Below are 12,584 nucleotides of genomic sequence, written 5' to 3'. Positions count from 1 at the left end.
CATTCTGTCTTCGACTTGCACAGGCAAACGTTGTTTAAAGGAAATGGAAGATTGTTGGATACTTTATTAGAAACTAGCATTCTAAGAATACGTGATTCGATTGAAAGAGAAAAGTTCTTTCTTGGTATCCGAAATGGATTGCTCCATAAATTCTATAAAAATGATATGTGACTAGTATTTTCTTTAATTGATCTATAAAAAATCATGTACCCAAAGAGATATTTTGGAAAAATTCCTCTGAAGAAACCTAAATAATTTTAGTAAGAAATAGGGTGAAACTAATTATTAATCACTGTATTTTGATGAAAATTAATTGTCAATTAATCCTCGGTCACTGAATAGCGTCGTAGGTGGTCGACACAGGACAATTTTACCTATAATGACACTTCCATTATGAACGTCATCTTACATGTTTAGTATGGAGAGGAAGGAAATTAATTTGAGAAATGTAAATTTCATTTACACACAGATATCCAATATATTTCTCATTTACTACATCCATATATTTTACATTATATGTATAATGATAATATCACAGATAAATTGACGCAATCTTCTTATCGTCTTAATGTTTCCACTTTTTGCAGTCGAAGGTCCAATTCAAGAAATAATTTTCGATGCTTCGTCGTTTTTTGAGGCAATTTATTTTCATGTACGATTGGAAATAATTTGATCTTTGCTGTTACCAATATCATGATCACTTTTTAGTACAGGAAATACATCGTCCTCGGAATCTTGTTAATCAGGTTCATTATCGCTAAACGAGGTAGCATCTTCATTAGATGATGCTCCCTCGTTATGATTATATTCGACGTTGGAAAATTCGTTAAATGATGTCATGTTTTTATATTTTTCCATTAACTCGATACACCAAACACAGCAAGCAAAATATTAAGGTATAATCAAATTTATCTTCACTTTATTTATTAATAAGCTACATGCCGAGTTTTGCGGTAACGATACTCATTCAATTATTTGAAATATATTCAAACGCATTCGGGTTGTTTCATCTGTAGATAGAAATTAATTAAAAAAAAGGTAAAGGGGTGAAGGTTAAATAAGCCCGCGGAATTTTGCATATTCCCGTGTACGTGTAATTCGAGTAGATAACGAAATGAAGGAAAAACAAAAAGATAGATTCGCTGCCGAAATCCGGTCGAGTGTCGAAGGGGCGCAATGGAGGGATAAATGGAAGGGCAAGGGAAGCAGGGGCGAATCAGTGCGAATGGAAGTGGACGTTAGGTCGACCGATCGTCCTCCACGCGTCCGGCAGTCGGTGGATGAGTCGGAGCCTCGAAGATAGCCGAACGTCCACGAATATTACCGAAGCGACGAACCCTCGGCCCTCGGCGGAGCGTCGCCCCACCACATCCAGTCGTACTGCGAATGCCACGTTGTGAGCTTCGTATTCGTGGTATTTCGGGACTTTTCACTCGACCAGTGAATCGAACATCGTTGTCACTATAGTGTATTTGTTTCGCCAACGAAATCCGTGCAACGGAACGTCGGAGACTGAGTTATAACGTTCCGGAAAATTGCAATTTCCACGTCGTTTCGCCGGTAATTTTCAACGGTGATTCTCGCTCCGGCTGTCGTTCGTTTTCCCTGTTCGGTCTATCGGAGTAGCGTGTGCCCACGAGAGGGGAAAGCATCGACAGGCATAGGCACCTTGATCGTGTGTTTTCCGTTCATTTTTTAAATAAATAAATTAAAAAAAAAAAGAAAAAGAAGTAGAAGAAGAAGAAAAAAGAATAGTGTGTACAACGTGTGAAAGCGAAGGAATCACGATGCGACAACACCGTGAGACGCTCCATTTGCAGTGGCAGCGGCAACAGGAAGGACAAGACGTCCGAAGAGCAAGATAGACGAAAATAGAAGGAGGTAGTACAGAGAAACGGACTGGCTACGAAGTTAGACAGGATTTACCCGAGGAAGAGTAACGAGACGTTGTTCTCTGAAACGTTTGAAAGGAGCGCGCGGTTTAGCGAACACTCGTTTGACTGGTGACACCGTTTGTTGTTTACCAACGTCAGTGCGGTTAGGTTCCTAGCGTGTATTACTTAAGGAGACGGAGAAGGAAGCTCGTATATATAGAGTCGAAAGGATAAGAGGGACGAAAGAACGCGATCGCGTTCGCTGAAGGTACCTACATACATATAAAGAGAACGCGTGCTCGCTAGGTAAACGGAAAAAGGAGCAAGTTGGGAAAAAGAGAGGTAAGCAATAACGGCAAGTGGGCGCGCGAGATGCATTCCAGATGAACGATGACGCCGCACAGTCTGTAAGACTCGCGTGGTTTTCACATTGTATCGCGCTTATCCGTCATTCTCGTGTCAGGACGTATCGACGATCGTCGGGCGGGTTATGACGCGCGCTTAACGCGCTTCGTGCACGAATAGAAGCGAGCGTGTGTCGATCGTGTACAACATGGAGTCCGACACGGCGACCGACTGGTCGTCGACGAGAAAGGACTCCCTCGAGACATCGATGCCGAGGAAATTCCGCAAGGAATCCTGTCGAACGGGGGGTGCAACACTCAATTGGGCGATGTGCGCCCTCTGTATCGCCAGTTTCGCCGTGTCCGGTCTGATGATGTACAGGGAATTAGGCTTGGAATCGCGAATCGCCACTCTGGAGGCGCGTATCCAGCATCAAGAAACACCGGACGTTCTTATCCAGAGGCTCAGGAGGGAGGTACAACAGCAGATGGAGGTGCACCGATCCTCCAAGGATTCGAACGTTTTTCGGAGCAAACGGGAAACGTCCGACTGCAATTGTCCACCAGGTATGTCTTCCACCACCAGTTTCATTTCAACCCCTTATCTTATGATTTTATTAGTAATCGGCACTGGTAGAACTAACTATGCGGTGTTGAAATCTTAAAGAAAATAGAGAAAGTTGGTAATTAGAATTAACTGCAGAGGAGGGGGTACAAATATGGGTTACCCGTTTTATTTTTAAATGTAGAGAGTCTCAGAATAGTCAAATAAGAAAATTAAACAGAGAAATTTAGGGAATTTCATGGGGAATGTGCTGTTTAAATATAATATAGACTTTCCAAAACACCTTTTTTTTATTTTTTTACTTTTTATAATTGATGGCAAATTCGGGCTGATAGAAATTTCGGTAGTAATATGAGAAACTGTTACTTTTGAGAAAAATAAAATTATAAAACTAAGAATAATAGCAAATTATTGTTAATTATGTTTTGTTAAACAAAACGGATAGTTATTATAGGAGAGTATTTTATTTATCGTAATACTTGATCTACAATCATATTCGTACCTTCTCTGCTACCCCTACTTTGGGCTACGAATGCTACAGCCTGTTAAGTTCTTAAGTTTCGCAAAGCGAATTTATTTGCATTTACCGAATCTGGTAAATAATGGCCCTAAGTTACCTAAGGTTACATTTAAACTATAACTTTCATCGCTATAAGGCAAACGGTCGAAGTACCTTCGGTTTCATCAACAACTTTGCCAAATGTCTCTTCCTGATTATTCTTTGGTATCCATTTATCTTCTTCCTGCGCGTCTTTTCGTAGTCTTTGACACGAAAAAGGGCGCGTGGTAGGTACAAAAGCTGGGATGCCTTACCAACTCGTTGAATTGTAATCGCTTGCATGTGTACGTGTACATACACGGGCGGAAGTAAGGGGGTGGAAAGAAAGTATGCGTGGAAAGAAGAAAGAGAGATCTTTGTCTCGAAACGGAGCAGCTTCGGCCCCGCGGACAAAGGGCCCGCGATCTTGAGAATTTCGATCTTGAGAATGCTCGAGAGAGCGAGTCTTGTTTTTCAAGATCGCCCTGCCCTTTGCACCGCATATGGAGAGAGGCCGCTCAAGAGTGAACTAGCGGCTTGACAATTCAAACTCCGCTGATATCTCGCGAGGAAGCTCCATCTTCTGTGTGCTCTTGCATTGCTCTCGCCACTGTGCAAAATTCTTCTCGGACATTCTTTCTCCATGTACCATCGTATCGAACGTTTCCATTGAAATGGAGATAAATGAAACAGGTCGTATAAGAATTTGTTGAATTTTTTTTAAATTTCAACTTTCACAAGTTTTAAATTTTCTAAATCCTTAGATTTGATAATAGATCATTAAGTCTCTTAGAAAGGAGACTACTCCTGAAATTTTTATTTAAGGTATCTTTGATCTGAACTTTAGATTAACCCTTTGCCCTATAATATCGAGCCACATTCGTGACGCAACTTCTATTTCAAGCGTGTCGAATTTAGTTGCTACTTTTAGTACGGTTGAATTTTGAGTTTAATTCTAATTCTAATTTGCCCAATCAAGGATCTTTGAATGCCATTTCAATTTTCTTTATTTGTTTTAAAATTCAAGCAACGAAAGTTAGCTCTGATTGTCTGTCCATAGAAAAAATCATAGGAGAAAGGGTTAATGGTGAATTCACAAGAGTTACCTAAGAGAAATTTGTTTTGTCAAACGATTCTAAAAATATCTAATTTCTATTTTTATTTTGCACTCGTAGTTTAGGAACACTATGTTGGACGAGGTGTTCCTAAATTCTCTAATCGTGTTAGAGAGAAACTGTGTTGTACAAGGATTGCCCGTAGTCGCAACGAGAAACATGTTACGTTAGAATCGCGTTAAGCATTCATGTCACTCGCGGAGCGTCATCTAAATGTCAGTGTGCACTTTGAAACTCGTGCGAGAACGGCATCCTCTGGTTTTCGTGTTTCGGCATTCTTTTGGCGGACGCAAGATCGCGGAACAACGCGGCGTTCCGATGCACCTCACGTTCGACGATCGGTTAATGAACGTTATCAGAGATCGGGCAACGCGTTTTGCATCATTCATTAAACCGGCGACTAATCAGTGGGGAGACACGATCTTGGAGTTCTTTGAATTAACTCGCTTACCCTTTCATTTTGTAACATTTGAAACGATATTACGATCGCGTGCTATATTTTTTTATTTTTTTATTTTTAAACAATTTCTTGTCTTCTGTCTACCTTGATCCTCGTCTTGAATATACATGAAAGTTTTTTACCAATCGCACGACAGGTTTTACCAAACCCATGACCATTGGGTTTTTTCATTAGGAAAACACAGGTTATTTTTGTCTCAATGAATTTAAAACGGAGAATAGACAGGTGTGTAAACGTAGAATTTACTTAGGACAGATTCAACTCAAACCGAAGTCGCGGTTGAAACTATCGGACTCGGAAATAGAGTTTACGGCCGATAAATGTAACTGCGACACAGCGACTACAGAATTACACTGTCCAGGATAAATTATAGAGTTATGAACGTCGGTTGTGAACTATTTTACATCGGAAATCGACCTTATTTCCCGATAAAGCCTCCACTTGATGCGCCTTCAATTAGCGATGCATCTGGAGGAATAATGAAAGCTGAAACACTAGCCGGGTACACCTGGAAATTATCGATATTATTCATGATTTATGGGGTAATTAATGTCATTTATTTTATGTTGGTTAAGTATTATCGAATATAAAGTATCTCGATGACTTTTCATGGTACCAGGAGAAAAATGAAAGAATACTTAGTATTAATGATCTATCGTCGTAGATTAAATTTTTAATTGAAGATTTATTTTTCAAAATTGATAGTAATTTGAATTATTAAATTAATGGTAATTAGTAGTTTTTGATGCACACTTTGATAAATAATACAATAATTAATTGATGTTAATCCTTTTGAAAATGCTCAGACAAGTGTAAGCTAAATAAAATTTTAATTTCATATTGACCGTATTTTATCCAAAAAGAGAAATTGAAAAATTGCCCTAAACTTTACCGAAGATAATTAATTTCAAGTCAAATCTCTACAATTTATACGAAAGTAATCAGAATAATATGAGTAACATTAGAAGCAAATATTAGAAGAATTACTTCCATTCTCGCTAATTAAAAAGATTGCCCCATACCGGAAGAGGTGGCTACCCCAAAGAATGGGGAACTGCGAGAAGGCGAACGAGGGAAATATCCTGTAGGCACACGTCGCTTTTCCTTTCTACCTCGCCCAATCCGATCCCTATCTAGTCTCTTTTTTTTTCTTTGTGCCAACTTCTCTCTTATCGTTTCTTCCTGCACGGGTCGTCTGTGGCAGCAACAAAGGGAACGGCGTAGCTCCTAACTCGCGGCATTCCGAAATTGAGATGTGCGAGCTGACGCAGGAGCATCATAAATCTTACCCTCCCTCGTAGGCTGGCATATCTATTCCCTTCCTCGTGCTCTCCCTTTTCCTATAACCTCCTGCCAGCCAGTATCTTTCATTCTCTCTGTCCCTACGATCTCGCGAACTTGAACTTTTCGCCAGTCTACAACCAATAGGTGATTTCTGATCCTTCCAAGCTCGGTTAATCAAAGAGATATACCGTTCTTCAAAACGTAGAAAATATGTATAATTAAACAAAATTATCATTTTGTCCTCCAGGATGTATTAAAGGATTTCTGATTCTTTTTTAAATAGATACATAAAAGTTGATTTATCTTGGTTCACAATGCAAAGTTATTTGTTTGAATTCAAAGCATCAGTAAAACAGACAAACTTTTATCATTTTAATGAACAGCTGGAAAATTTTCTTCTTTTTCAATCAACAGTGATTCGTATTTATAGTTTTAAATTGAATATCGAACTTTCTTTGGCGAATAAATAATTAAAAATTTACAAATAGTGGTGTATATTCGGTTATATTGTTCATCCGTATTATTTCATCCGTTAAAAATATCAAACAAATATTATTGTTTCGTAGAAAATTTAAATTGATTAAGGAATTTATTTCTATATGATTTCACGTTCGGTAAATGATTTGTGAGCGACACTTGGTTCTGGCTTCAGTTTGAAAAAGAATGGCTGGAAAAGAAAAAGCCCGGAGAGATGCGTAGATCGATGGTTAAATAAATGATGCTCGTCTAGAATAGAAGAAGAGATCGCTCAGCGTCGCGTTGTCATTCGTTTTTCTGTCGTGGAAAAAAACGAGGAGAAGCATCGGGGTTTATAGAGGAAATCCTTAATATCGCCGCTTAACCGATAGGTAGATGCTGTTGATTTAATGCGGGGTGAATTACTACTTGTGTCGGGGTAAAAGCGCACTTCGTTCCTCGGTGTCTTGGAAAATTGATGGCCGCTGTAAAGTTTTTATCGAGGAAACGCCTTTTTTCCCCTTCCAAATCGATGAAAACGTCCGCTTGTCTTGCCTAATTCCTGCCCATTTGTTTACCCTTTCTTCAATCTATCCTCTAACAAACTTTCCAAAGATCCATAGGAATTTAAAGCCACGACCATGAGCTCCATCATGGGATTACGATAATTAGAAAAATAAGAAATTAAATTTAGTTATGGGATTGTTTCATAATTTATTTAAAAATAAAATATTGCATCTAACAAATTGAAGGGAATAAAATGATAATATTATTAAATGTTTATTAACTTGAAATAATTATGAAATTATATGCAAATTAAGTTTTAAGATGCGTATTAATAATTTTCTAAAGGAAGAGCTATATTGGTTCAATGTTGCTCTTTACTGTGTATAGGAAAAAGCTTAAAGAAGCTGATGGGTTCTAAACTTTTAGTTGAAGCAACTCATCTCCTCTATGGGTGCAATTCGCCTATGTAGTTTCAGTTAAATTGCTAGCTATCTCAGAAGCGCAATCTATGGTGCAAGAGACGAGAATGATGCATTGACTGGCATATGCCTACAATGTATCTGCATACCTATGAATATGAACAACTTCCTGAAGGATTATTAATAGAAATTTGCAGTAGATATTTCACTTGCATAAATTTTCTGGTCTTACTTCATCGTGTATTGCGTTATTAATTTTTGATGGAAGAAAATGATCATATATCATTGAAAGTGCAAATAAATTGTAGGTATAGAAAGCTATAAAATGAAATAATAAATTTCGTTCAATTAAATAATTCTCGGTGCTTGTCGCAAATTCTTCGAGAAAAATATCCATATTATAGATCACGCGTCAAATAAATGTCGCGAGTTTTTGATAGCTTAAAAATACAATTTATAAACGTAGCACGTTTAAAAACCAACGAGTCTGCCATTATTGCCTGCTGGGGTCTGAGCGCCGGGAATATCGCATATATCGCGTGAAGGGCTGCAGTGTATTTTAAAGCGTCAAAAAGAAATTTTGTCGTTGTATTTAACAGCTATCGGGGAAACAATACGGCGGCACTTTATGCGATCCAGCTTGCAAAATAATGCACAGTATAGAGTCATTAATTAAATGTAACCTGTCGCATATATAGCCAGAGAATAAAGCTTTAAACGCGAAGGTATTATTACACGGTACAATAATTCTGAAAATTCCTTTTCACCTGACTGATTATTATTTTTTGATAATGTATAATAGATGGTATTTCTGATTTCTACATAATATTTTCTATAAAATATTTTATTTTAAAATCTTAATTTTACTAAAGATAATAAAAATTTTTAGGCAGTTCGATTATTTTTCTTGAACATTTTGCAATTAGGATATGGCACATTAAATGGGTGAATACTTTTGAATACCACTGTACGCAGGGTTCCGGTAAACCTACGTGTACAGGTGTAGCCGCAAAACGCATCTTCCGGAACTTTTCAATGCGGAACTTGTCACGGGAAGAGTTTAGAAAAGGGCGGAACAGGGCGGGGGAGTTGAGCGTCGCATTTTCTAGCGACGACATTGCCTCGAAAACTTTTGAGAAGAAGGTGCGATTTACGATTGGTGCACGTGCGTCAACCGTTGCAGCTGCCTTGAAGTTTATGCTCAAGGACCTCTCTTATATCGTCGACCAAACTTATAGGCAGCTCTGTATAACGGTCTGGTTGCCCCTGTTTCTTCTGACTTCTACAATTTTTTCCCTCCTTGAAATTTCTCTCCCTATTGATGTACGAGTACTTGACGTTTATCGAGACGTTGCAGAAAAAAAAAATAATTGAAGAGCACACTTCATTTTTATATAAAGAATGTTCGTAAAGGAATTATTTGGCAATTCATTGATTGATTATTGAGAAATTCCAATACCTAATAATCAAAGGTTTTGGTATTGTAGTACAGTTTTGATTAAAATCAATACATCTTGCATTTTCGGAAACTGATTTAATCAGGCGCATATTTCCTTATTGTTTCCAATACAGAATCCGATTTAGAGATTGTATTGTTAGTTATTGGTATTGGCAAGTTCGGTTGATCGACAGTGGCACAGTTAACTTGGACATTATTCGAAAGGACTTGGACTGTTGCTATTCCCAGGGTTAAGAGCCAAGTAGACCAGAAGCTTTCGCAGCCACTCGTCCCGTTACACTGGGTTAGTTTGAGGTTGACCGCCGTGCAGGGCAGCCTGCATTTGCCGTGCTTTCATTCGCACGCTTTAAAGGGATTTAAAGGAATGCCGGGTTTACGAATCGGAAATACTCGAAGAACCAATAAAATACATTTCAAATAAACTTTCGTAGAAATCAAGAACAAATTTAATATTGTACTTTCTTAATTACTATTTGGAATTTAAATATTTTCCTGCGCTTTTGTGAATTTGAAAAATGATTATAACTTTTTAAAAATAAATCTTCGGTTAAAAAATGAAAATTCAACGGATTAATTTGTACGCCTGATAGAAAGACGAGAAACATGTCTGAAAGGCTTACGAGAAATAGAAAATAAAATAAGAAATGAAAATACTTCTGTACGTACTATCGAGAAAAAGAGATAAAAAGAAAAAAGACGAGACCGTCGATGCTGTAGTAACGATGGTACCTCTGGTAGAAACACTTGGCTCGGAAGTGGTTGAATTTGCATGAATCGCAACCGGTCGTTACGTTTCAATGCTTACCCGGCCTGCCCTCCGTTCGCTTAAATGTCGTTTAATTAGTCGAAACGGCTTATTCGTGTGCACTTACGACGACCAATCCGCGATGTTTTCTTCGCTTGTTAGATGCACGATCGCGAATGAAAGCAATTCGTTTCTGTTCCACCGTGGAGAATATAATCGAATAGTAAGGATAATGGTAATTCACGGGTAACTTGAAAATAAAGAAACATGCAAGATTTTTCTCTTTGTTCCTTTCCAGACGAATTCCACTGGAAAAGCATTTATGCCGGTTAGATTATGTACAAAATTGTGCATCTTATTGCAAGGTTGTGCGATTCATTGAACCAAAGAGATGTAAAATAGATTTTCAGTGAATATAATTGCGGTGATTTTAGTATTCAGGGGTTGTTTTGTGGTCGGTGGATATAGGTCGTCCTTAATACCTTGAAATCGTTTTGTAGAAAGTCATTATTGGAATCTAGATATTATTTCTCTTACTATGCTCCTATTGTCCAGTAATTGTTTCATGAATTGCTCCATTAATAGAAACAAATACCGTTTCTGTTCTACGTTTATAATTCAAAATATTAATGAGCGAATATCGAAATTGATAACTCGGAATATTAATAGAGGGTATTAACCTGTAGAATATTATGAATTTCAAGCACCATCCTGATAACCCTAAATCCTTCTCCGAGTTACGAATATAAGACGATGCATTTGGATTACGGTCACGATGATTCCTAATCCGAAACGACAAGACCATCTCGTGTTTTATCGCCGCGAATATATTTGCGAAGACGAGCGCTACTGTTCTCGGGATGATGCATTAAAGCGGTCGGGAGTAAAGTACGAAAGCAAGGATACAGTTTAAATCGTAATTCGTATCGCGGAATTTACGATACACCTTTCAGGACTGTTAATAAATGTCCTAACAGCGTATAAAATACACTTTATCCGTGTAGAACGTTAATAAAGTAAATGTATTTTATCATGGCAATGGAAATATGTACACTCTTCAAGTGTCTACATTTTAAATTACCTTTAATGTTGGCAATTTCCTCCTACATACGTCGGGATCGCGATTAATTACGTTCGAAGGACAGCATACTGAAACAGATTAAAAGGTACGAGCATATCAACGAAGAGCACACATATTTTTTTTTAATCGATCCATTTAGTTGAGGTAACCGGGAAAGTAATTATAGTTTCTTTAACCATTTGTATTTCCATAATATGATATACAAAATAAAATAAAATGAAATTAAAATTCGGGCTCTCTCCATGGTCCGCCGCGTAGTCCGAGATTTAAGTCGGTTTAATTCAAACGAAAATTGATAAAAGAAGTTTCTAAATATTAATATTTCCATATTTCGACGCCTACTAATGGATTGGTTGTCAGTTGAAAATGGAAACGCGTGTCGAACGACATCGTCAAACGAAGTTATCGAGTAAGCACGGCAGGGTGCATAATTAGAGATGAATCGTTGGCAAAATTCGAGGCCAAGCCGAACGAGAGGATGAAGGAGAGGTCCGTGGAGCTATTTCCCGTCTGATTGGATTCGAATACATCGGGATTCGTGTGCCATGGGTGTGGTGTACATACATCGCGATGGGTAATGTACCGAGCACGTGTACCCCCGTGTACCGAAATTGTCGAATGAATCACGTTCCGGCGGACAAGTACCCGCGATTCTCCAATAGCGAATTTGAGACCAGTGCAAACTAATCCAAATCCAAGATCAACGCCAGAACTAGTTCCTACATAGCTGAGTAATTCTCGCTACGTAATCGAAAAGGTTAACAGAACGTTGGGCGATCGATGAATAAGAACTGCAAACTCTGTTTCTATTCGTCCGTGACATGAATTTTTATTAGCCGTTCATTTTCTTTATTCTATTTTTAATACCCCTTTCATTCAGGATCTGGTTCAAATTTTACATAACTATTAAAGATTCTGAAATTATAAATTAGAGGGTTTACTTTACATTTAATTGCATCGGTGAAAAGTGCAGTTCCTTTAATTTTACAAAATTCTAGTATACATTTCTCGTGTCCTAAATTTTTCTACACAAACCCATTACAATATTTCACATCCTTATCGCCGGAATGGCGATCTTATCACTAAGGAATAGCGAATCTGGTAATTAGACGCGTGCGAGATATGTAACGTGTTCGCCGTAGAAACGACAAATATTTCCTCTTGACCGCGTTTCCGAAGCGTTTAGCATCTAGGAAAGATATCTGGCCGCTGTCTGGACGCGTGCAACCCTGAAGGCATAACAGTTTCTCCCTGGTAGATAGCGACGACACACGGTGATGCAGCTCACGCTGCTACGTACTGACAGCCTCTGACGTGTAATGGACCGTTCAAATCCGTCCACGTCGTCGATCTTCAATAACGAGAGATCGTTTCTATGGTTACACGCGATCAATTGCTATTCGACTTGACTGTTACCCGCTTGCCACGAAGCCCTGTTATTGCTTCGACAGAACGTCAAGAAATGTGTCGTCCTATGCACTCAGTGTTACCCTGTCTCCTATGCATTTTCCATCCTTGTGTACAGAGCGTTCAAAAAGATTTCAGTCAAAGTTAAAGGGTATACAATCGATTAGAGTGGAACATGATCATTTTAGGATCTACAATTTTTTATAATAATAACTGCCTGATAAAATTAAATATTTTTTTATTTTATCTTAGGGATGGTTAAAGTGTATCTATATATAATACAAATGATGGAGGAAATTATTTCACGATGAATCCGCTTCGATCGTTCGC

At 38.2% G+C, this 12,584-nt stretch overlaps 1 protein-coding gene across 16 annotated transcripts in view; it reads left to right on the top strand.

Annotated features, from left to right (window-relative positions):
• Nucleotides 1–1,356: 1,356 nt before the first annotated feature.
• Nucleotides 1,357–12,584, top strand: part of LOC117604130 (uncharacterized) — a 95,859-nt gene continuing 84,631 nt past the window's right edge. For 8 of the 16 annotated variants that reach the window (XM_076691052.1, XM_076691050.1, XM_076691051.1 and 5 more), the window contains exon 1: nt 1,358–2,785. In XM_076691052.1, the coding sequence (XP_076547167.1) occupies nt 2,428–2,785 (358 nt within the window). In that variant the 5' untranslated portion in view covers nt 1,358–2,427. Of the gene's footprint in view, nt 2,786–12,584 lie in introns of all 16 variants that reach the window. The other 8 variants (XM_076691048.1, XM_076691049.1, XM_076691041.1 and 5 more) reach the window with 2 other exon arrangements.

This window comes from Osmia lignaria, chromosome 11, assembly GCF_051020975.1.
Source record: "Osmia lignaria lignaria isolate PbOS001 chromosome 11, iyOsmLign1, whole genome shotgun sequence".
Taxonomy (NCBI): Eukaryota; Metazoa; Arthropoda; class Insecta; order Hymenoptera; family Megachilidae; genus Osmia; species Osmia lignaria.
Note: the sequence above shows the minus strand (reverse complement) of the source record. Positions and strands in the feature narration are given on the sequence as shown.